The sequence below is a fragment of the Sciurus vulgaris genome, assembly GCF_902686455.1.
Source record: "Sciurus vulgaris genome assembly, chromosome: 12".
NCBI lineage: Eukaryota > Metazoa > Chordata > Mammalia > Rodentia > Sciuridae > Sciurus > Sciurus vulgaris.
Window position 1 is genome coordinate 80596730 of NC_136473.1, and position 26106 is coordinate 80622835.

The following is a 26106-nucleotide window of genomic DNA, read 5'->3' on the forward strand; positions in this document are numbered from 1 at the left end:
GACATGTAAGCAGTCCCTGTGAGCACCATGCTTGCCCCAGCCCACCTGGGGCCTGGTTACTAGGCAGGGCTCACTCCCACTCCTTCTTTGACAAGCAGCAGGATAACTCAGTCCCTGCTCCCTTCACCACTTCCATGCATTTGGCCTGGAATATCTATGAAATTATGGACAAGGAGGAAGGAACACAGAGCCCCCCAGGTCCATGAGGTTTAGTGGCACTGAGACACTGAGCCCCTCGAGGCACACGGTCTTTCAAGGGTCAGCTCCTGCATAGTCATGAGCAGTGGGTTCTTCTCCCCAAGCTTCATCGTTTGTAAAACAGAATGCTGGCGATCACAGTACTAACTTCATCATTCTGAGAATTTAGTGAGATAAACACCCACCCAGTGCTCAGTCCTTAGGAAATACACCATAAAGGGTGACTACATTAGAGCTACTAGCAGTGCTGCTGAGGTCCATGACGTGGGTGTTGAGATACTCAGCTCTGCCCGTAGTTACCTATGTGACGTCTGTGCAATAGTGGAACTGGACTAGATGAGCTCCAAGGCTTCTCCCACCTCCACTTTCGGTGATTACCCGCCCTCCTTCCCCCTCCAAGAAAAGGCTTCTGGTGAGAAGCAGTCAGTGCTGTTTCTTTCCAGTCTAGGGTGCCATCTACAGGCAGCCTGGGCTCACTGCAGTTGGCAACTATGGCTGGGTTTCCTCCTGCATTAAATTCCATCCATTTCTCCAGGTGAAGCCAATTCCAGGCTGAGGCACTTGGGAGTGACAGAGAAAGGATTTATGGAGGAAGATGGAGAGTAAATGTTCTGTGAATTCCACTATTTGATATGCAAATAGATGCAGATAAACTGAGGGCCCAAGGGGTGCTGGATTCCACAGGGCTGGGGGAGGGGCAGGAGGAGGGGCTGAGGGAGTCACAGAGTTTTAGGCCTTACCTGAGGGAGGGCAGAGTTAAGGTGTCGCTGGAGCTGGTCCCGCTCATGCAGGGCATCCTGGAGCCGGCTCTGCGTGGCTGCCAAGGTTTCCTGACTCTCCCGAAGGGACTCCAGCAACTTCTCCCGCTCATCCAGCATGTTCACCATAAGCTGCTCAAAGTTGGCGTCAGCATCGGCGCCGTGGGGGGGCCCTAGGGGGTCCCCCTCATTGATTGTGGGCATCACCTCACACATGGTGGGGGTGGCAGGGCCTTCTCAGTGTCAGTGGGTTGGGGACGGACTCACAGGACTGGCACCTGCAGGAGGACCCAATGCATGGGTATCAGAGCGGACAGTGCCAGGCAAGTAGACAGGTAGGCAAGGGTTTCTCCCATGGCATCAGTTGCTCTTGCTCTGAAGGGAGCCTGGGGCCTGCAGTGCCCCTGTAGAGTGGAGCCAGAAGGCCTGGCTTAACGTCTCAGGGCTAGGGCTGGGTGCCCTGTGTCCCCAGACAAGTGGGCAGCATCGGAGTGTGGCCATGACAGGCAGGGAGAGCAGGGCTGGGAGATGACCCTTATCTTAGACTGAGCACCGGAGCCTGGCAGAGTTCCAGCTGGGTCTAGCGACACCCATCGTTTCTGGAGGGCGGTGTGGTCTGTGGGAGAAGAGACTGCTGTGAGGACTGCTGAAGGGAGAAGGGCATACAGGGAGGGCGGGACGGAGGAGGCCGACCCTGAACCAGCACGTGGGGGAGGAGAGGGAGCCGTTGGCGCATGCCCCTTCTCAGGGCTTTACTCACTCTGATGGCGCCTTAGTTCTCCCAAGGAATGCACATGCCTACTGCCCGGGCCTCTGCCGCCTGCAGCCCCTGCCCCCGCCCGCCCCCGCCCCCGCCCCCGCCCCCCGCAGCTGTCAGAAGTGCAGCCGCAGTGGTTCCCCACCCACGTGGCTCGCGGGCCAAATATAGAAATGATTCAGTCAGCGGTAGGGGAGCAGGCAGGCTGCCCAGAGTCCTCCTGAGACCTAAGGGTGGGAGGAGAGGAAACAGGGTCTCTGACCCTCCCCCCTCACCCCCTTCCCCCACTCAAGCCAAGGCAAGTGCAGAAGGGGTTAAAGGGCTCAGTAGGTGGGAGTGCCACAGAGGTGGGGCTCCAGGGGGTCACAGGAAACAGGGGCAGAATAGGTCCTGCCCTGACCACTGGCACCACATGGCTAAGGCCTTGGAGAGGCACCGGCTGGGCACTGGGACAGGCAGAGAGCCCTGACCTGCGACAGTGCCCCACCATTCAGCTCTGGCTCAGGTCATTCCCCACATCTGAAACCTGCCACGGAGGACTGCGAGCAGGTCTGGCAGACAGCAGTCTTTGATTCTGGATTCACAGCCTACCACCTTGCATTGGGCAGGGCTTGAAGGATGGAAAGGAACCCAGGGTCTACATGGGGATGGGGGTCACTCTCCCAGGGTAGCTTTGGTGTGGGGCAACCAGCTCATGGCTGAGAATCTGCTCCCTCCATATGAATTATCCATCGCTGGCACTGCAAGAAGTCACCAGCTAGGGCACTCAGCATATGCACAGCCTGGCTCCAGTGATGCCCTGGCACAGGGAAGTCCAGTGGTCAGAGCAAAGGAAGGCAAAACAAAGAAGACAGCGTTCCTCTGCCTACCCTCGACTTCCAACCTGCCTGCCTGCTACCGGAAGGCCACCATCTTAACCAGTCTTCAGAGGGAGTATCTTCAGGTCTCCCATTGCAGGAGGGCTCTGAAAGGTGTGAAGCTCCCAGCACACCGGAGGGGACACTGGAGGTGTTGCACCAATGGTGCGTTCCTTCTTTGCCTTCCCTTCCCTTTTCAAGAGATGCACAGGCAGCCTCCTGTCCACCACAAGATGTGAGGGTAGGCAGAATGGGAGGATCAGGATGGAGGAGGCTTCAGGACCCAGTGTGAGGTGAGGGGTCAGACACTGGCAGGCCTGTGGCAGGGCTAACCCATCAGGGGAGCCATAGGAGGGCAAAGCTTCTCTGACCTCTCTCCAGAGTTCTGGATATCAGAGCAGTCAGTGGCAGGCAAGTGGACAGGTAGGCAGGGGCTTCTCCCATGGTATCAGAAGCCCCTGCCTAGAGAAATGAGGGGCAGGGAAGAATGATCAGATGAAAGAGATGAAACTCCAGAATTCACATCCATAGCCATTCCCAGAGGAGCCCATAGTTCAAGCTGGTACACACACACACACACACACACACACACACTGAGGCAGACACAGGAATGTAGAGACCTAGGGCTGATACACATGAGGTCACACACATGCTCCCAGACACAGGTCCTGGACACAAGTTCTGATCATAAGAATCCTTTCCCCCAGTTGGACGCCCACCATGCAGGGCAGGATTCCCAAAGGTTACCAAGGTGTAAAGGAGCATCCTGGTCTGCACCATACCTACCAGTGTTGGGCCGCCTGGGCAACCCATGCTCACCACAGAGCAGGTGGAAGTGGAGGGAGGGGTTGCTGTCCTGGTCTGGCCAGAGCTGCCATCTCACTGATGCTAACGGCAAGTCCTCCCATTCTCCCATCCCCTGTGCCCAGGCCTCACCCTCCCCTCCAAACAACAGCTGGACCCACATTCCTTCTATTCTCCCACTCAGCCACTCATCAAAAAGAAATAAAAGACCACAAGAGGAGAGCAGGCTGGGAAAGGCCCTTGCAGCAGAGTCTGTCCTTTGAGATCAAAGTGTGCTCAGGCATTCAGGTGTCCTGGGAAGGGCCTCAGCCCAGCAGATACCCAGGCAGCCTGCAGCATAAGGCAAAGGAAGGCTCTGGGCCTTAGGAGATTTGGGCTATGGTTCTTTTTACCAGAGACTAGCTAGACCAGGTCAGGAGGTCCTGAGAAGTCACCTCAGGGGTATCTGCCCAGTTGATCTGGGGTATCTGCCTTGGGCTGGTCACCTCTACTGAGGCTTCTACTATAAGATGGAATCTCCCACCCTTGTTTTGTCTACCTTAGAGGGATGAGATCATGGATGAGCAGAACTCTGAGAAGAAGAAAGCACCCCACAATGGCAGGGGAAAAGGAATCACCTTAGTGCAGAGCAAAGGCAGGACTGTGGGTGGAGTTTTAGAGTTCTTTATAGGAAAGGGATTAGGAAAGTTCTCAGGGGTGGAGAACAGGCTGTGAGGTGCTATTTGGTTCAACTTATTCTCCCAAATCCTCCTGGTCATTCTAACAACTGAGAAGCTGGTTTCAATGCCACCAGCCCTTTCCCAGCCTCCCTGCAAACCAGGTGTCAGTAGCAATTTCACTTCCTCTGGCCAAATGGCACACAGAGTCAGTTAAAAATGAGCCCAGGGAGGAATGCCAGGTGGAAACCCCTGAGGTGACTGCCTAGGACCTCCTGCCCTGCCCCTACCCACTGCACAAACCAGTAAGCAGAAGGCACCTCTAGAACAGACACGTGGGGACACCTGGCTACTTCTGGCTCCAGGGCCATCTTTAAATAGAGCAATTATCATCTCAGACTAGCAGAAGCCTCCTCAATTGCTGCACAATTCTAAGTAACACTCACAGGTCCTGATGCGGAGGCGAAACCTGCCAGCCCCAAAGCAAGCACCTGCCAGGGGCTTTGGTGGGGAGGAATGTAGCAGGCTGCGAAACCGAGGAAGAGGACTCAGGAGTGAGTGAGTGTGTGTGTGTGTGTGTGTGTGTGTGTGTGTGTGGAGGGGTCAGACAAAAAATAGGCCTCCGGCTTTATAAACACGGAAAAGCCAAAGGTTTCTCGAGTGTCACCCCCCACACACACCTTTTCCTAACAAACAGAAGGGATGGGCACTTGGGTCTGATGCCCTGGCTGAACACACACACACAGGCCTGGCTTCCTACCACCCTACCAGATGGCAGGCCCCACCACTGAGAGCGCGCATGGCAACCATGAGGCTGCTGGCCCCTGAGCGGGGCAGAGGGGGCCTCAGAGCAGGAGTCCTCAGAGCTGAGAGGTGTGTCATACACACCTCAGCTACAGGAAGGGTGGGGACCTGAAGAAACAGGATGGAGGTGATTATCAGAAAAATAATGATTACATTATCTGCTATGATTTATCAATATTTACCATGTGCTGCACTAAGCCAACCACTGACGTCTATCGACTGACTTTTTAAAAAACTTTTTTAGTTGTAGATGGACACAATACCTTTATTTATTTATTTATTTATTCATTTATTTATTTATTTTATGTGGTGCTGAGGATGGAACCCAGTGCCTCACTCGTGCTAGGCAAGCACTCTACCACTGAGCCCCATCCCCAGCCCCTATCAACTGATTTTCAATCATGATTCCTTACAAGGAAGATATGATCCTTCTTCCATCTCACAGATGTAAGAGATGGACTCAAAGTCATATAAGCAGGTCTCCACAGCTGGTAAAGGGAAGATCTAGAATTCAGCTGGTCTGTCTGACCCCAGAGAGGGGTGGGGGACAGGGGAAGAGGGAGCGCGTAGATGACTTTGGGCATCATGTCTACTCCAGGGAGGCAAAGCCTGAGGCCGTGGCCCTTTCCACCCTCATCAGGGTGGGCAGTGGGAGTACAGCTCATCCTGGCCATCCCTCCTCCTCTCCTCCTCAAGCCTGGGGGTAAGACTCTGTCACCTCAAGAAGTGGCCCCTTGCCTACTAGAAGTGACCTATGCCCATGGCCCCAGCCACCCACCCAAATTTCTCTTCTCACCCCCCCAGCTGGCCCCATACCGTTGTGAGCCCTCTGAATCCCCCACCAGCCACACTCCCGCAACACCTCAGAGGCCAAGTCATGGCTCTCCACGCCCTGTGGGTTCAGGTGCTATCCCCCAGTGGCAGTGAAGCCCAGGTGCCCACGTCCTCAGGCTGCCCATCTCTTTTCCTCGCACCCAGAAGCTTCTCCTCCTCTGTCCAGCTTGCCACCCCGAGAAGCCCCACTTCCACTCCTCCTCCCCTCCCTGCAGCCCCAGCCCGCGCACGTGCTCCCAGAGCCCAGCTACGGTTCAAGTCCTGCACTTCACCTGGCCCGCTTCTCATCTCCTGTGTCAACCTGAAGAACTCGAACAGTCCTTCTAAGCTCACCTCAACTCCACTTCCCCCACGGGGCCTTTCCTGGTTCCAGAAGGCAAGCTGTGCCCTTCATTGTCCCAACATCATCTTTTATTTATACCTCTTCCTGGCACTTCTCTTACTTTACATCATCTCACCTGCAGGCTCCAGGTTCCAGGGTAAGAATGAGTGTATGCCTCCTTTGCTTTGGATGCTCAAACATGAACGGAACTGAGCATAGATGTGTGACACCGTGATTTCTGGAAAGTAACTCCAGAACAAGAAAACCAGGCTCAAGGTCTGGGAATAGAGTCATTTAACTTGCTCTGTGAAAACTACAGCTTCTTGGGAGCAAGCTGCAGCAAATCCTGTCTTGCAGACTCTAGAACAGGCTGATGGGCCTGGACATAGGCTCCTTCCTGTGAGACCCGGGAAGATATTTGCCTTTTCTGAGCGTCAGTTCCTCCTCTGTGAAATGCGGGCAATACGAGTATCCACCCCAGGTAGCTGGCAGGAGAACTACAAAAGTTGACATCCATTAAGTGCCAAGATTAGTGGCGAGTGGACACTCAACACTCTGTGTTATCTCTTAGTGCCCAAGGCTGCCAAAGCCCTCAAGATTAGGCCCACTCTAAACACAATAAGAAAATCAGAAGTCCACCTGGCTTTTGGGAATGGAATACCATTCCCAAGAATAGTCTTGGACAATCTCCTAGAGCTTCTCACCGTTAGCCCCAAATCCCTTTAAAGGCATCCAAGTTCTCTGGACCCCACAAGACTACCAGAGGCACTTTGCCCCTCTGGACTTTGGATTTCTGAATCTGGAAAATGAGGGACACAACACATAATCACTCCAGTCACCCCACAGGTTGTCATGACGTTCAGAGGAGATAGCAGACAAGAAACAGTTCTCAAGTATCAAAGGTGACCAAAGCATAGAATGATACCCAGCTGTCAGCCCTGGCACAGCCACCTGATGCCTGACACATTCAGGTAGACACAGGAGGTATCTGCTCACCCAGCAGGCTCTCTGGACCTGAGTCTATGAAGCTCATCTTTCCAACTGCTCCCCAGGAGTTAGGCATGGGCCACTCTTCCCAAGTTGCAGCCTATCAGTTGGGCAAGCATACAACATACTGTCCAAACCAGACCCCCTTGAGGGTGAAGGAGACATTGCTAACAATCACACCAGGATGCAGGTGGAAACTGGGTCTGTCCCTGGCACACTTAGCAGAATGTTCACTCTCACTGTGCCACCCTGAGAGGATTAACATCAAAGACCAATGGGGAAGGGAGTACTGCAAGTTTTTTGTGCCCTTCCAAAACTGACCCTCTTCTGTGACACTCACATCATACAACTCCCTCTAACTTCAGAGGTGGATTGCAAACTGGGCACAAAGAGTGTAAGTGCAGGAGTGGTCTAGAACCTCTAGGAGAACGTGTAAGGGATGGGGAGGAAGGACAGGAGTAAGAGAACGAAAACTCCACTTGTACCAGGTGCCCTGGCTCTAAGGACCGAAAATTTCAGGTATTCTGCAACTGGCCCAGTGTGAGCTGAGGTCACAGACCTGGGCCTTTTATTTATTTTTTATGTGGTGCTGAGGATGTAACCCAGTGCCTCACACATGCTAGGCAAGCACTCTACCGCTGAGCCACAACACAGCCCCCTCCAGCTCACCCTTTTAATTACCACCTCCTATCAGGACACACTGCTCCATGTCCATGAGAGATGGCTGGGGTCATCCTCTGCATCTCCCAGAATGCCCACTCTCCTGGACCAGTACAGGCCAAGCCCTGGGCCTGGCCCCACTACCCAGTACTTCACTGCTCCATTCTCATCAGACAAGAAGAGCCACTTTCTGAAGCAGTTGCCAAGGACCCCTCCATCCAGTAGCTATCCACACCCAACCCCACTTGGAACTGCAGAATCCCTCACCCTGTGTGGGAGTGGTGGACACAACATCCCTGACAGCTCAGTCTTGATTATTCCTCAAGACTAAGGACCTCACTACTCAATAAGGAAGCCTCATTGTTCCAAGGAAGTTTTTTTTTAAATTGCATGGAAACCTATCTCCACTTTGAAATGACAGTGATCTATCTGAAGAGAATAACGATGAAGGCACTCAGATATGTGTTTAATTTATGAGAATTCAACTGCTGGTTGGGCAAAATAAGCAACAAAGGCCTTTAAATGCAAACCAGTTATTTCATCTGACATTGAACTACAAAATCATATCAGGCATATGTACTCTTTTTAAAATTATCATCCGATAATATATATAACATATTATGTAATTAACAAAGAATGCATATAATATATACAAAGTCTATACATTCATACTATTATTCAGGGTCATAAACCTAAACCCACAGGCCATGTTTGATGAGAGATTCATGGATCTTATCTACTGACTATGGAATCCAATTCTCCCAGTGAGATATAATAGCACTGTATTGGGTCTCCAGAGGCTTCTCTGCTCCAGGTTAAATATTTCTAGTTGCAAGGAGGCAGTGCATCATGGAGCTCAGGGGACCTGAAGGCAGACCTCTTCAGTTCAATCTAACAATCTCTCAATGAGTGATTTCCATGAATCCAACACTGTTATAGATGCAGACGACAAGGAAAATACATCTCTATCCTCAGGAAGTTCACAGGCTACTTGGGAGAACGTAGATATACACATACTCATCTGAGAGCAATGAAGAGTAGCATAGACAAATATGGTCTCTCGTCCAGATTGGGGGTCAGTGCTAAGCATGACTTGGAATATGACCAATTGAATCAACTGGCAGCAGTTTCTCACTGGCTCTGAGAAGGAAGTGGCCCCAGCCAAGGTCTCAGCCTCCAGCGGAAAGGTAAGCAGCTGCCCTGTATTCTACAGCTAACTTCTTCAGGAGGAACTGAAGACACCTGAAGGAGGCCCTGAGGCTACAGCACCTAAGCCTTTCTGCAGGTAGGACAAATAGTTGGGCAGCAGTTAGGCTGTGTGGCAAGGCAGTTGCCAGGCAAGGGCAGGCAGTGAACAGGGAGTCCTGAGGGTCTTGCTGGCCCTCAAACTCACACCATCCTCCCTTAGAGCTCCTTGCCCCACTGCTGTTTCGCCCCACCAGACCTACCCCCAATGCATCCTCAGTTCCTCCAGGTCCCTCCCAGTACAGCAAATATCAAGGCTCACCTAGAAGCAGCCCCTTTCCAAGCACAGTATTCAGAGAAGCCATGGTCCTGGGCATATGGTCCTCAGCGTAGGATCACAGTTCCTCTGAGTACTCTTCACTCTACTGGCCACCCAAAGTGCCACGTTCCTGTGAGCCAGCACCGTATGCCCTCCAGAGCTAATTATAGGTCAGTGAGCTAGCAGGCCAGAGGGGGACAGATGGTGACTTCATGTGGCTGCAATAGACACTTGTCTCTCCCTCTGACCCCACTCCCTCCCCTCCATTTCTCTCAATTCCCCACCTGGGACCCAGACTCTGAAGCAACTTCCAATCCCTCAGTCTTCCCTGCTCCTCACTAACTCTTCTCCAATACACGAGCGGCGCGCGCGCGCGCACACACACACACACACACACACACACACACACAATACACATACACACAGACCACACATACTCACACAACTCCAGACACCCAGTCACCACACCTTGTTCACAAAGCAGCTCTTCTACCAACTGAACGAAATAGAGCCAAAGGCTCAGAACAGAGTATCCCTGGCATAAGAAGGACTAGCAGGCCTCTGGGTATCAGAAATCCTACTTGACACCAAGCTCCCTGGCCCTCCTGAGTCTTCACACCTGTCTAATTGCCACCACAGTCCAACTCCTCATCCTCTCCCCAGTTCTAGTCCTGCTACCCTCAAAGGCTCAGAAGAGACCCATAACAATCCCTGATAACTCTTCCAACTCTGAGGTTCCATCAGTTAACTCAGGGGACTCAGAAGCCTGATGCCTTCCCTGCCCCTTCTCATCCTTCCTTTAAAACCCAGCTGCCAGACTTCTCACACTCTGACATCATGACATGCTCAGCAGCACACACTCAAATACCATTAATGAGCTTTCCCCTCCATGTCCCCTCCCCCATACTTTTCCATCTTCCAGAGATGGTGTCTCCCACTTTGCAGAGAGGCTCCCAGTAACCACTGGGCTATCCATCATTTCATTACTTTGAGATACTATTTACCTCGGGCAGCCTCCTTAGATCTCAGGACAAAATCTAAGAAAATAACCAAGGGAAATCATTCAAGCTTTCCTTTTTCTAAGGCAACTTCCCTGGGACTGACCAACTCATAGTGGTAGGGACAGCATGGGGTTGGAATCCTGTTAGGCCCTGTCTTTTGCTAATTCAAAAGCAATGTAGTTCAATTGTGTGTGTAAGGGGATGTTAACAGACTACCTAATATGTGTGCTTACATTGGGTACCTTTCAGTTGCTCCATGGCATTACATTGCCTTTAGAAGGCCAAGTATTTAATATGGTGCCTGGCCCAATAAATGTTTGCTGGATGTTGAACAAAGTACCAACAACTCTGGAAAGGACTGCAGGAAGTCCCTGCAACCTGGCTCCTGGAAGGGCCCTTTATGATCACACCAGGAGGGGATCTCCATGCTAAGCCGAGGGTCCTTCCTAACCACTTGCTCTCCTCACAGAATTGAACAGCAGCCTCAACTCCCCTACCTCTTAATGAATACTACCAACATATCCCTCCTCAAAGGTGACATCAGCACCTAGTGGCACTTTGTCCTAGATCTCTCCTCCTTCTCAAGAAAACCACCCACACCCATTCCAAGTCCTCCAACCCGACCTCTCTTCCTACCCACCATCAAAAACCTCGAGATCTGTACTGGAAAACATCCCTACTGCGTGGACAAAAGTCAGCTCCCCACTCGCACCCTCCCAGTTCAGGAATCTCTATTCCAGTTGTCTTTTCCTGTTGCGCCCACCCTCATCCCCGCCCCCACCAGGCCTCCGGTTGGCCTCTCCTTCCACCCCACCGCCCTGGCACTGCGGAGATGGGGGCATCTCTGGCACGGCTTGAGACTGACAGCTCCAGGAATGGAGAGGTGGCAATAATAATGAGTGGTGTAATGAAGCACGCGGGAGGGATTAAGACCCCCAGAAACACGAAGACCTCTGTCCCTCAGAAGACTGCCCCAAGGAGTGACTGGCCAAGGAGCACTATTTCTCTGATTCTCCTGGAGGGGAAATGAGGGTGCAATCAGTCCACCCAGTTCCCACCCGGGGACTAGCCAACTCAGCCCCCCTCCCGCGAAGTCGATGGAGCCGAGGGCGAACTCCACGCCCTCCCTGCAAATCGGGCATCGCCCCCCATTCTCATCCCCAAGGGCACAGGGCACCGCAAACACTGGTGAGGGGCGGCGGAGGGAACAGTATCTACGCCTGCCGCAGACACATCCAGAGTAAAACGGTACAGTTTCCCAAGGTGCGCTAGACAGAGGACCCCCCCCCACTCCCCAAACTAGAGGGGAGCTGGAGCTGGGAATAAGAGGCATCCTTCCCCCCAGCTTAGGCTCTGGGCGCTCACCTCTGTCTGCAATCGCCGAAGGCCCAGCAGCGGGCAGCTCGGCTCGGCTTGGCTCGGCTCGGAGGCAGCAGGGAGCCGCCCCCGGCCGGGGCAACGAGACACGTCCCAGAGAACCGAGCGCGCAGAGGTAGATGCAGCCTCCGCCACCCTAGCGCCCTGCCTCGAGACTCCGCCCCCTCCCCCGCGATACCCCTGGCCCACCCCTAGGGGCGGGGCCTGGCCACCTCCCCCCACCGTGCCACGCCTCCCGCCTCCAGGCGCTCCCCGGCCCTGGCACGTGACTAGGGAGCCGCTTTGATGCTACGCGCCATCTTGGTTCGGCCTGGAGAGTGCTAGCGAGGTGGCACAGTGCCAGGGTTTTACCTGGCAGGAGTAAGGTCTCAGGGCCTTGAGTGCAGCGAGTATCTCACCCCTGCCTCTGAACTCACCCGTCCTTGGCCTAACAAACTGTAACCTAAATTGGCAGTGGCTTGTCAGCTTTCACACCTGCTCTCTCCCATCCATTTTTTAACTTAAAACTTTTAATCCAGATACATTTCATAGTATACACTTAAATGAATTGTACCACTTGCCTTCAGACATCTGACTGTTCTAACACTGTTACTATAAAATGAAGTGTTTGTCTGTTGTATATACATAGTATGAAAACCGACTCAAAGGCCAAAATTCCTGACTGAAAAACTATAGCTAAACCTCTCCATTTTCCTGAATTGCTCCCTTACCCTGTCCACAACTCTCTCCGGCCCCATGGCTACTGATGCATCTTTTCCATCTGGTTTGTTAAGTTTCTTCGCTGTGCCTACTCAATCCTTTATCCGTAAGCACTGCTAATCTTCATATACATGGAATGTGTACACATGCATTTATATATAGATACATACACATCCTATATCAGCAGCAAAGGCTGTAGTTGAGATCAGTGACACAATCTTTCACTTATTATTTTTCCCCAATATATTCACCATTTGTCCTTACATTACTGGAAGAAGGCAAGAACTCTGAGTAATTCCAATTTATTGGAGAGGGGCTAAGGCTATATTTGTATTACTGTGACCCTCTGAGCAAAATTGGGGGTGGGGGTGAGAAAGAAATTATTAAGCAGTTTTTAACCTACAGTCCAGAAAGTTCCAACTCTTCTCCAGATGGAGTTCTTGCCAAGGGAAATCCCTAAGACTTCACATCCTTTCACCAACAAAATGTGAATTGTGCTAGTAAATGCAACTTAGCCAATGCAAAAGAAGGCTGAAGCCATGACAACCAACTATAACACATTTTACCAAGGGTTTGTCAATTATGAGAAGAGCAGAGGCATTATGCAAGATGTATCTATCATTTAACCATGGAGTTTGACACAAAAACTCAGAAGTTGAATCAGAACACAATTATTAAGCTGAATTTATTTCACCCCCTTTTTAAAGGTAACTCCTAAATGGGGGACACACAATCCACCAGGACAGCTTCCTCCCACTCCATGGCATCTTTTGTTTAGGGAACTAGAGACTGTGCTTCTTTCCTTCTGCCACAAGAGGTAACTTTTGATTGTAGAGATCTGTGAGGTGCTTATTCTTAGATTTTTTTTTTTTTTTCTCCTGCTTGTTTTAATTACTTAACTGCCCAAATTCTGTTTTTCAGTGACCCAGGCTCACTTTCTATGAACAGCTTAAGTACCACCATCAATGTGGGGTAAGGCTAGCTGTTAGCAACAGTATTAGGCAGATGCTTCCTAAGAACGTTCTTTAAATAGCAGGGAGTAGGAAAGACGGTAAGGAAAAAAAAACACGCTAATTTAGATATTTGACTCACAATAATATCTCCCCCACAGATTTTCATGTTTAAAAATACTGTCTTAATGCCCACCTCTTGAAAATAGGTTACTGGTTAATAGGGGGTGTGGGGGAGCAGCAAGGCTATCTTCTTAGCAAAACAAAAATCACACACGATCCTCTTCTCAGAATACACCAGCCATAGCAAGTCCTCTGATCAACAGGAAGACATCAGCATCTCTGCCTGGACAAAAGGCCTGACAGCAGAAGCAGTGCAGCAGAGGGCAGAGCAAAGTAAAGTCACTAAGTGCTTCTGGTTTAAGAGGCTGATTTCAACATGCATTTTTTAAAAATGACCTTTAGCATAAAAAATGCTTTTCTAACAAATTAATGAAAATGCCACTATCCTTCCTGAAATAACTTTCTTGGTTAGTTTATAGTTTACTAAAAAACACTTATTTAAAGACTCGTTCATCAATCTTATATACTTTTTAGGCTGATCAAGTTTTTTCTCACCCTCATACCTTTAAGACTATTATACTGCCCATTCTCACCACTATCTTCCACAAGAAAAAAACGAAACTTTTTGAATTGTGGCATAGCAAAAAAGACCTGGGTCAGAATCTTAGCTCTGCAGATTTATTGGCAGTTATGGTGTTGGATAACTCACCAATTCAGTTACTCAATCATAAATTGGAAATAGTTTCTTTCACCTACCTTGCAAGATTATGAGGATTAGAATACTAAGTAAAGTTCCTAGTATACCACCAAGGGTACAAAGTCATTATCACTATCAGCCTCATGCAAAAAAGGAAAAGGGGAGAAAAAAAGAACCCTAAAGCCCCAAACTGGCAAAACAGTATTTATGCAATAAATATCCAAAAATTATTTTTTAAAAGAAAGATTCACAAGTTGATCTCATAAGATTCTGAAAACCCTGTCACCTGTTTTATTTCTGGAGAAAGGTAAAGGGAGATGAGAAAATATTCACTTGAATTTGAGGGGCAGCTACATTGGAAGCAGTAGTTACAACAATTTTAGGCCTCTGCATTCTGTTCCTCTGATCCACAAGGGAAAACTTTCTTGCTTGAAGATTTAGAGTTTAATTTTCCCCTAGAGCAAGATCATCCATTTTCAATAGGATGAAAGAATATAGAACAATAAACTCAATAGCACCAAATGGGATTTAACACAGAAAACAGGGCCAGGTTTCTCCTTTCAAATGCAAATTTTACATTAAAATATGTTTATAAACCATAGTTGTTTTCCTCTTGATTCAACCCTTCTCCCTCCAATAATTAGGAGCCCCAGGAACCAAAAGAGCATATGTATTACTAATCAGATATACAATAGACCATCCCCTCCAAACCAGAATCTGATTACTAATGGACTAGACTCAAGGTTGCCCCAAAGGATGGGAAGCAATAACTATGCTCTCAGGGAGAACGGATACTGCGGATGCCACCAGTCAAAGAGTCGAACACTGTGCACTGGATCCAGGATGACTTGCACACCCTGTTCACTGCGCAGGTTCCGACCACCATGGACAGGAGAATCTTGGAACACCAGTCTCACTCGATGATGCCGCATGTCTGTGCTCACATTAATAGTAAACTAGAAGAGAAAAACAAATTTAATACCCAACTCAAAAAACCTTGGTTTCCTCTGGCTCACCCTGAGACAGTCCAGACATAATTTATACTGACTAGGTAACAACATTAATATCAAGTTATAACACCAACACCTTTCTTTGTAAAGACATTTTAAAAAAGGATAATTTTTATTTTTTTATTTTTTATAATTTTGGTATCAGGGATTGAACCCAGGGGCATTTAACCACTGAGCCTCATCCCCAGCCTTTTTTATATTTTATTTTGAGACAGGGTCTTGCAACTTGCAATCCTCCTGCCTCAGCCTCCTGAAGCTGCTGAGATTACAGGTGTGTAAAGTCTTCTCAGCTGAATATATTTAAACTAGGCTAAAGAAAGTCTCCTAGATGGATGAATAAATTAGGACACACACACATAGTCTAACATTAAAATCAAGTAAGAGATGACTTGAAGGGATTTTGATGAGTTACCACTGAACAAGTTAAGGAAGATGCATGAAACATAAACCTCATCCCCTTTTTTGTAAAGTAAAACTACAAAATCGCCAAATATTCATATGTAGTTCTATATAGTCGTATGAAGGATATGGAATATGAGTACATAACTAGTTCATGAATATGGCTCGACCTGGAGGAAGAAACTACCTACAACAAATATAGCATACGTGACATAATCTCAATTACTCAAAATTATCTGAGAGGATATATACATGAACATATTAACAGACACCTTAGAAAAACAGTTCCCAGGTTAACTGCAGTTACAAGACAGTGGAAGTCTAAGTCACTTAGAGGGGAACTCTGCATATCTATAAACATAAGCCCCAAACACAGAAAAGACAAACAGGGCTGGGGAGATAGCTCAGTCGGTAGAGTGCTTGCCTTGCAAGCACAAGGCCCTGGGTTCAATCCCTAGCACCAAAAACAAAACAAACAAACAAAAAAAAAAACTTTCCAGTTGCCAATCGAATTAAAATATTTTAAAATATGGAAAAAATAAGCCACAGGCACATTCATTGTTTACTAATCTGATTCTCAGTCAAATGCTGAACAGCCAGAACACTGCTCTACAAAGGTAGAGCCGACCACCCTATATTTAAAGTTCCATTGGATACCACATGCATGCCTCACAGTCCTGACATACAGTGCTCATGCACACGCTTCCTCATTATTCCTCTCAGGATAATGTCTTTCAGTCATTAATGATCATTGCACACACATAATAATACAAAACATCCCCTCACCTACAGAGAACAGGTAACATATTCTCAGATATACTAATCCCCAACTCTGTCTGTTATTAATATACAAGTCTAATTTCTGATTTTTAGAAATTATTCCTCATTTTTTTCTCAATGGTTAAATTCACAAATCTCTCTTAAACCCTAAATATAATGAAAGTCTATAGAAGAGCTGTGGATGAACTCCTGAGTCTCCACTTACCAGGGTGAATATCATTCCCATGACAATTGGAATAAAGATGAAATTAAGGGTGGTGACCTGCAGCAAGCAGCAGTCTTGGTCTGGGTTGGTATGAACATCTTCATATTGAATGGGAGGCTGCAATCGTTCCGTACACTTGCTCTTTAATCTAGGGGACTGAAGAGAACTAAAATTAATCTAATGACCTAGAGGAAATATTTATTTCTCTAAAAGTCCATCAACAAAAATTCAACAGCCAGTACTTTTGCTATCTCCTCTTTATGTTTATTATCTTCTATGTGAAGATCAAAGAAAATCTGCCCTTTGCAAGAAGGGAAAATATATTTGGATGAGCAAATGTAGCAATGGGTTTACGCTTCATTTGGATGGTACTCCTACCACCAAATAGAAACTTAAAGTCTCTGTCAGAGACTCTCCAATGTCTGAAAGATTGCAAACTCCTTGTGACTTGTCAGACTTTAAAGAATATTTTTGCTGCACAAAAGGGATGGAAGAAGAAGGGGCCTCCTAGTATCAGGTGTCATTAAACCAAAGATTTCCAAGTCTCAGAACTCAAGAGATTCTTAGTTTTCACTTTCCTGCAGTAACTGTGGTCTCTGCTTCTAGTTACATTTCTCCACTACCAAGACTACCCCTCAATCTCCTCCCAGAAAACTCCTATGGTTCACTTTCTAGCAATGTCTAACAGATTTCACAGATTTTGAGCATCATATCTTCCTAAATGTAAACTATGAGAGCTAAATTTCTTCCCCTGAACCATGTTTTTAAAAAATTAGGAAAATATGATTTACTTTTTGAACTATCTATAACCCACCTCCCATCATTGAGGGATAACTAACTGGATCTGTAATCTGTCCTACCAGTGAGCTACTAACTAGAGGAAAGATTTTTAAAATGCAAATGCTGAGGATAAGAAGTGAAGAATAGCAAAACAGATCCACATGATAGCTAAGACCTTATAGTGTAAGCAAAAGGCAGAGACAAAATGAACAAGTATTCATTTTTTTAAATATTTTTTAAGATGTTGATAGATCTTTATTTTACTCGTTTATTTACATATGGTGCTGAGAATCAAACCCAGTCCCTCACACATGCTAGGCAAGCGCTCTACCACTGAGCCACAACCCCAGCCCAAGTATTCACTTTTTATAAAAAGTCTTCTGGCAAACTCTCTTCTTAGGGTTTCCCAAAAAGTGTCTTGAACATAAAGCCATATTAATTTTTGCTGTAACAAATATATTTGTTTTGAACAAAAGAAAAAACTTAGACAAATAAGTTCAATGCATGATTACAGTAAGTTTTTCTCTTTTTCACTTTTTAAGTCTTCAAATATATAGAAAGGTATAGTACGCTAAACTGTATACACTCCACCATTGAATATTTTGCCATATTTACTTTCCCAACTTCCTCTCTTTGTAGACACCTACATACTTAAAAAGCACACACACTTTGGGAAGAATGAGATACAAAGCCTTTTGGAAGTAACACTGACACTCCACCCTTAACAATTCAACATGAATAAAGATACTTAACACATAATCACAATACCATCACCACAAATAAGAAAATGAATAGTTTTATATCATCTAATAGCCACAGCATAGTCAAATTTCTTCAACTGCCCCCAAAATGTCTTTTATAGTTCTTTGTTCTCTGGGCAGGAGCCACTCAAGGTTTACTCTTTGCATTAGGTTCTCATCTTTGTCTTTCAATATAAAATAGTTCCTCCTCCTTTTTCTTTTCATGGTATTAAGTTTTGGTGTATATTATTTAGTTTTGTTGTTGTTGTTGTTGTTAAGGCATTTCTGGGGATCAAACACAGGGCCTCATGCATTCCAGGTAAGTACTCTGCCATTGAGCCACACCCCCAGTCCTATTATTTGATTTGTAATAAGAACATTTCATGGCCAGGGTTATAGCTGGAATGCCTGTGCCCCTCCAATGTTCATGCTGAAATTTAAACTCCACTGCAGTAGTAGTAAGAGGTGAGATTTAGGCAGTGATTAGGCTATGAGGGCTCCTCCCTTACAAATGGGATCAAGGCTCTTTCAAAAGAGGCTTCAGATTGGGTTCAACCCCTTTGGCCTTCTACCCTCTGCTGTGTGAGGACCGTATCCCTTTCCTCTGAAGGATGCAACAATAAGGCGCTACCTTGGAAGCAAAGAAAACAGTCTTGCCAGGCACAGGACCTGCAAGCACCCTGATCCTGTACTTCCCAGCCTCCAGAACTACAAGGAAGTTCATTTCGTTCTTCAAGAATTACCTAGTCTGTGGCACCTAGTCTGTTATGATAACACAAATGGACTAAGATATTGAGTGAAATTCATTAGAAGATATTACCTGAATGACAAAGCAAAGGCCACATACCTGTTTTTTGAACTTGAAGTTGAATTCCCACATTGGTTCCTGTCTGTTCCCAACAATCTTTCTGCACCAGAAAAGTAAGCACTGTAGGAAAATAACAATAAAACAAACTAAGGGGAGAAAACATAAAAATACACTATAAGGTAACAAACAAACAAACAAATAAATCAGGATAAACCTCTCTGTTTGACAACTCTAAAGCCAACCATAGTCCTAATGCTGATATTTTACTTAGACACAGGTAGACCCCCAACCTGTCACTGATGCAACATGAAGACAACCCCAGGGCTGTTCAATAAGGAGAAGAGGGACCAATATGTCAACCTCAGAGGCTATTTGAGATCAACCCCTATTGTTCTCTTCTTTAAAGACAGAAACATAGTATCTAGAAACTGGGGCATTTTCTAATTCAGCAGGCCACTGCTCTACATTAAAATATAAGGGCAGCAAGTAGCCACCAGGCAAGATGATAACAAGGCCATAAGGCAGGCAAGAAGGGCCGGCCCTATAATAGGAGCAAGCCGCTCAGGATCTTCTGGGAGCAGAGAGCCAGTATAGAAACCACAGAGCTGGGCTAAATTCAGTCTAAAGTGAACCCCTGATGAAAGTCAGGCTACAGCTAGGGTTAAGCACAAGAAGTGAGGTACCTCCCAGGGGATAAGGGGTGGGTCGTCCGCCGTGCCAGCTGTCCTGCCCTTCAGACATGCCCTGTACGTCCTGCTGTTCCATCAAAAATAATGGGCTTGGCTTTAAGGGGAAAACACTTCTGCTGCCATCACAACGGCTCCAGTGTCCCACACAAGCTATGCTACTGAAAGAGAGAGAGGGGGGATCAAATACGAAAAGCTGGAGTCCAAGAACATGGGACAACTTCCTTCAGGCATGCTGGCAACTCCCTGAATGCCATGCGATTGTGGGCACACTAATGGCAAGGCCATGCATGGGACACCTGCCACTTCAGGTCCCACACCCTCTTCAGAAGATCTCTAATATGGCACAAAAGAAGCAGCCAGATGGCATGGGCTTACTAACTAGATTAAGATCCTGGTTTTCATTCTGCTTTGGCTTTTCATAGTCTACTTTTTAAAAATTAATATACAGTGCTAAGAATATGAAGACATGGGTATTTCAGAAGCTAAGCAGTAGCACTTGCATTGTGCACTGGAGCCGCTAAGATGCGTCAAGCACGAGGAGTTTGCCCAATGCTGCTCTTCTCCCAGCAACGGATTCACACCTGGCATGGCTAACACTGGAATGATGCCCCGCCCAGCATAGTTAGTCTAATACTATCAAATGGTTCTGGGGGAAGGGGCACTGTAAATGTGAGCTGATATACTGTCCACTCATGTTACAGGCAGAAGCAGCTGCTGGGTGAAATTCTACTCACACATGCCCTAAATCCATCAGCTAGCATGATATTAAATTGAGCTCAGCCAGTGGCCCTGTCTACCTCAGTTTGCAAGCCTAGAGGAGGAACACTGATTATCTTGAAACCAATAGTACCCTTTTAATTCAAATATATCAGGTAGAATATTATCACCTTAGAGCTAAGCTACAGGAGAAGAATCATTATGTAATGTCCATGACAATAAAGTACAAGAGAACTGAAGTGTTTTAGAACATCAGACTTTGGATAAGAACAGGAATAATAAAAATTAGCTATAACCTCAAAAGATGAAATTTAGGCAATGATATTAGTTGAATAAGAAAAAGGTTAAGACATCAACTTGCCTGCATAACCATTTCTACTATACTAGTCTAGCTTGGCAAAGGTGATTTCACTAGACTCAGGGAGGCGAAAAGGAGAGACTATACCAAAGACTATTAGACCTATTTACTAATCAGAAGAATGCCACAAACTTGAATATATGTATGAATATAAAATACTGGGAGAATCCTGAGATAAAAATAGCCTAAAGCACATATAATCTTAGAGCCCTAAAGCTTATGCATTGGAGGAACTGATGGTCTCTGAGACAATCTACCACAGAGCCCGACAACAGCCTAGCACTGGACACTCAGCAAATGCTAAAGAAGTCTACACCAGAATCCTTTAAGAAGGTCAAGAATAATAAAGGGAATCCCAGATGTCAAGATTACATTAGAAAGACAGTATATGAGTTACTCAGGTTATATCTTTGTATCATGTTTTAAGCACCTTTTAAAAACTATAGCACACATCTATCTTTCGAGTTGTGTTCTTCTTAGCCAAAATCATAAAAACCTAAAGTGGTCCAATGTACAATGTATGAAAATAAATTAAAATGGAATAAGGGATACACTAAAAGCACAAGAAAGCTATAGGTAAAGATAACATAAGCCAACCCAGCACAGCAGGAATGTCAAATGAAATCTCTGAGCTCTACAAGTTTACATTAGTCCTCTAGAAGCCTGGGACCTACAGCCCTCCCCATCAGAGAAGCTGAGAACAAGCCACAGTAACAGGCTCACCATACAAGAGTCCATTAGTCAAACCCCAACACTAATTCTCACTTACTTTGGAATTCTTTAATGTGCTGGGAGTGCTTTCTGGAATGGCTGGATTCTTGGAGATTCGAGCAGCAAATGGTTCATACATATGGTACAGAGAACGGATCACACATGCCCGAAGACAGCGCAGCTTCTCCATTGACTCTGGTCGCAGGCGCAAAGGCAGAGAAGCATCCAGCGTGTAGTGCCTGAAACACGACACATTACTCCTACCAATATGTGACCTGTCTCTCTTCCTCTATGTCAGTCTCCTAGGACTCCTGGTCTCTATGTGACTGCCACTGCTCTATTCCATTGGCCAGTAGTTAGCTACTCCCAGTGTTCACATACATACAAATCACCATCTCAACTCAGTGACTTCTGCTTCTTCAGCTAATAATCCTGTAATTTTCCAACTATTTTCAAAATCTCTGAACTGACAAGGGTATAATATACTTCAGCAGTAGTACACACAATTCACAAAGACCAGAAGACTAAGAGAGAAGGATCCTAAGTTCTAGGCCACCTCAGCCACTTAGGGAGACTCTGGACAGGACATAGGGCAGTGGTAAAGCACCCCTAGGTTTCCCTATCAGATATCTCAACAAGTTTTCTACTCTCTGCTACCCTACCTCCACATCCATTCCAACCACAACCTTACAATTTACAATCTCCACTATACTTTCACACCCTACATCAAAAGCTAGCCCTCTGACTAATCATACAATTTATTCACTCCTCACCACTACTATTCTATACAGGGCAGCATAAATACAAAAACTACAGGATAATTTCAGGTGACTAGAAATATCTAAGAAACAATCTAGTGGAAAGATAAACAGGTAGCCATTTGTAGCTTTCAAACATTCTAGCTAACATACATCTCAGGAGAAAAGTCAAAGACATTTCTTTCTGAGACCTGAAGCAAGACTTGCTAAATAAAAATACTACAGGGAAGAAGGTAACCATAAGAAAGACAATTACCTGAATGAATTAACAATATTTAATTTAAATTAGAGAGGGGTCAAGAAGTCCAAAGTTAGGGTCATGCCCAGACATGGAGGAGAGAAAGTGAAAAGAGATCACCATCCAGGGAGTAGCGCCAAACCACAAACAGCAATGAAATCAGCTACAGACAAAATGGAGTGGGCTCTCTGTGGTCGCACCTTCGGTACAACCTGGTCCAAAAGGCAGCAGTGCAAGTGACAGTCCAGGCATTCTTACAAATCAAGGAAAAATTCACAATGTCCTCAGGACGGATGTAAGAGGCCAGCAATAGCCAAATATCCATGGGATACTCCTCTCCTCCAGCCCTGTCCAGGTCCTCTGAAACAGAAACAAATAAAATAAAATAACCTTTGACTGCATATATGTCTAAAGATACTCAATCATTTCAATTCTCTCAAGTCCTGCAGTTAAGAAAAAGGTTTAAATAGGTCCAAAGAAGCCCCTCAAGGTTATAATTTCCTAATTCTAGCTGCTGAAAACTTTTGCCTAAGTGAATAAGCCTCATTCTTCAGGTCATTTAAAACAAATACTTACATACTATTAGGAAGTTTGTCAAGTGTCTTCACATACATTATATCATTCAACTTTAATAATTTTTCAAAAGAAATAAGGAAAATATTATTGTGCCTATTTTATTTATTTACTTTTTATGTGGTATTTGGGATTGAACCCATAAGCACTCTCCCACTGAGCTATATCCCAGACCTTTATATTTTGAGACAGGTTCTCACTAAGTTGCCAAAGCTGGCCTCAAATCTCTTGCCTCAGCCTCTCTAGTCAATAGGATTATAGGCATGAGCTATCGTGCCTGTATTGTGTCCCTTTTAGTAAAAAGAAAACAAAGCCTGGCCACCTAGGCACTACAGTTTTGCACTATTTTATTATTATTTTTTTGTGTGGGTGGTGCTGGGGATTGAACCCACGGCCTTGTGCATATGAGGCAAGCACTCTACTGACAGAGCTACATCCCCAGCCCCACAGTTTTGCACTATAAACCCTGACTTTGATATTCCTTGCAGACCCCATCTACCAAATGTTTTCTTCACTTCAGTCATGTAAAAAACCAAATTGATTTTAAATGGCATGAGGAAACTTCAAGTGCAGACTAAATAAAAAAGCCGATGAGCTGCAGTATGTACTCGTTACTCAATAACTTCCTGTAAACATATTTCTTTTTTTTTTTTTTTTTAAATGTCACTGCCAGTTTGGTCTAAAATCCAGAGGCAGTCAGTCACTCCCTGACAATGTATCCCTACCTCCTCCTACTCCTTCAGACCTCATTAGTGTTAATTCTCTTGACCCTGAGTCCACTAAACATCTTAGGTTCAGGTAACAAACACATTCCACAAAGATACCTGTACGTGGGCTAACACTAAGGGTTAGCCCTTAATTCAGCCCTAATTATAAAATTAAAAGCAGCTTTCTTCTTTCCTGGGTAAAATGCCCCTACACCACCTTCCCAAGTTTGCCCTTGCTTCTCTAGCTGCTTCCTGCTATAACAGCAAAGTAATACAAGTTCATTAATGTACTGATTATTTCAACAAACACAAATATCTATTATGTGATTTTCAAGTCGAGGTGAAAGTTCAGGTAGATCTGAGACCAAAAATACATGTATCATTTCTTATTTGTCAGCTTTCCCTTAAGCCGAGCTCATCATCAGAACCACTTTGGCCTTAAGATTGGGCTCTACCCCAAGAGAGTCTGATTCATTGAATCTAGAGTACAATGTGAAAATCTGACCAATGATTTGGGACATTATATAGCATTAGTTTATTAGTTTCATTTAAAGGTCTTATCACCTTTAAGATGTAACCATCATATACTTTTCTATTTTCCACAGTACCTATTAGACATAAAGCAGACATTAATAACTGCACAACACTTAGAAGTCCATGATAGTATTTCTAGTCATCTGAAGCAAAACTGATTATGTATAATCCACATACTTGGGAAACATTTTTGTCACATTTCAGCTTCCTGACACATTCAGAAATCTAGAAATGCAGGTTTTTAATGTTCTCAATAATGGCTATGACTCTTATCAGTCTCCTTCCTTCTCAAATTTAGACAAAAGTTAAAAGTCCAGGTCTATTAACAGGTATTGTCCCACTATTAACATTTTAGTTAAGAGCTAGGTTTTCTCCAAACTCTAGTTCCCCAGAGGATCACCACTTTGATCTCCTCTTGTGCTGAGAAAATAATAGCTTCATTTATCACCACAGACAGGACTGCCAAAAGAAAGCAAACCTATACCTTTGTGCCTCTTGCTTTTCTTTTTTCTGGAGACAGTTCTCTCATGGATGTTTTCCTCTTGGGCATCCATCTCATCACTGCTGTCGATGATGTCACAGGACTCACCAGCCCCAGAAAGAGCTTCCTCTGCAGGAAGCTGGGAGGCTTCCAAGCCACAAAGAGATTTTACTAGAAGAAAAAAAGGGAAAAATGAGATGGCACCCAGTCCCATCCAGAAACACTGCTTGACCAAGACATCAGCATCATGGGGTGGGGGTGGGGGGTAGTATGAGAGAAAGCTGAGAACCGATCACCAAGTTAAAACAAAATGTTAGCACTTTAACAACAAAAAATAGGAAAGCAATAGGCAAACTGAGTCCAACATTGCAGAATTCACTTCTTAAAAAAGTGTCAACTTCAGCCCTAGGGAAAAAAAAAAGAATGCACAATTCCTCCACTATGCACCCTGGGGGATAAAAGCAAAAGGTGAATTATGTTTTCATTTACACAAACTCTGAAAAGTAGTGTTAGAGACAAACTGGATTCAATTTAACCCTTGTCCTAGGCTGTACAGTATGTCTCATAAAACACAAGTCTCAGAGACCCAGGAATGAAAAGCTTGAAAGCGAGAAACATGAGAAAAGGAAAAGAACACACCAAGGTTATTAAAGAAGCAAATCGCAAAGTAAAATATATGTGAATTACAGGAAAGAGATTAATGCCTAAAAATAAAGCAGTGGAAATTAATGAACACAAAGTTGTTGCTATTGTTTTTAATGCAAAGACAGATATACAATATTTCAGCTACAAAAACTGCCATTCTTGGCTAATCCTCACGCCACCCGATGCCACCCTGCCCGGAACATAAAAGCAAACAGGGAGGAAAGCAAACACGTTTATGGAAAGATGCCCAAAGAATTGCAGGAAAAACACTGAAACAGAATCCCAGGGAAATATCGAGTTCTGTCTTCGGACCTGGGTCTAAAATAAATAGACTAACCGAAAGCCTACCTTCCTGCTGAACAGCGTTGGCGACGGCTTTCTTGATCCGTCCAGATTTCACGACTGCCGGATCCGAGTTGGCATAATCCGCCACGGTCACTGAAACAGAGTACCAACTCTCAAGGCAGAGGCCTTCCCTTCAGTCTTTCCCACCAAGACCTGCTCACTGCAGGTCCCCGGCCCCAGTCCCCTCCCTCTTCCGGCAGGCGAGCGCTTGCCTCCCTACGGTCCAGTCCCCTCCCTGCCGACAGCCCAAGATCTTTCAGCACCCCCGCCTCCTCGCCCACCTCGACCCGAACAGGCATCGTGGGCCCGGAACTTGAGTCGCTTTCCTCTCTTGGGCATGGCGACCGTGTCGGGACGAGGCCGACCTAGCGGGCCGGGACCCCGGGCCATGTCTCGGGCGGGAGAGCTGGCACCGGGAGCCTCGGGCCAGCTCCCGCTGGCTCCGCGGCCATCCCGCACCCGAGGCCGCTGCTCTCGCGATGACTTAGGCCAGGGCTCCAAATCTCGTAGGCGGACACCGCTCCTCTACGGAAACCAATCACCGCCTGGTCCTAGGAAACGTCATCATCTGGCGCCCTCAGACCTTGCGGGGTCTGCGTTCCAGTAGTGTGGAGTACTGTTGTGATGAGTGGTGTCGCTTTTAGCACTATTTCCTATGAAATGTGTGGTGTGTCAGACCCTAAACTCTCACCACGAGTTT

The 26106-nt window shown here is 46.2% G+C and overlaps 2 protein-coding genes across 6 annotated transcripts in view; both read right to left on the reverse strand.

Annotated features, from left to right (window-relative positions):
* PPFIA4 (PTPRF interacting protein alpha 4) overlaps window positions 1-11672 on the reverse strand; it is a 47985-nt gene extending 36313 nt beyond the window's left edge. For 3 of the 5 annotated variants that reach the window (XM_079107978.1, XM_079107977.1, XM_079107975.1), the window contains exons 1-2: window positions 11508-11672; window positions 939-1572 (exon numbers count right to left, since the gene is read on the reverse strand). In XM_079107978.1, the coding sequence (XP_078964104.1) occupies window positions 939-1172 (234 nt within the window). In that variant the 5' untranslated portion in view covers window positions 1173-1572; window positions 11508-11672. Of the gene's footprint in view, window positions 1-938; window positions 1573-9144; window positions 10894-11507 lie in introns of those variants that run through there. The other 2 variants (XM_079107976.1, XM_079107974.1) reach the window with 2 other exon arrangements.
* Window positions 11673-12878: 1206 nt separating this feature from the next.
* TMEM183A (transmembrane protein 183A) lies at window positions 12879-25893 on the reverse strand. The gene is made up of 8 exons (XM_079107236.1): window positions 25688-25893; window positions 25410-25499; window positions 24420-24587; window positions 22322-22481; window positions 21184-21364; window positions 18690-18770; window positions 16323-16478; window positions 12879-14884 (listed from the first exon to the last, which is right to left on the reverse strand). The coding sequence occupies exons 1-8, from the start codon at window positions 25794-25796 to the stop codon at window positions 14699-14701; spliced, it is 1131 nt and encodes a 376-aa protein (XP_078963362.1). The 5' UTR covers window positions 25797-25893; the 3' UTR covers window positions 12879-14698.
* Window positions 25894-26106: the final 213 nt, after the last annotated feature.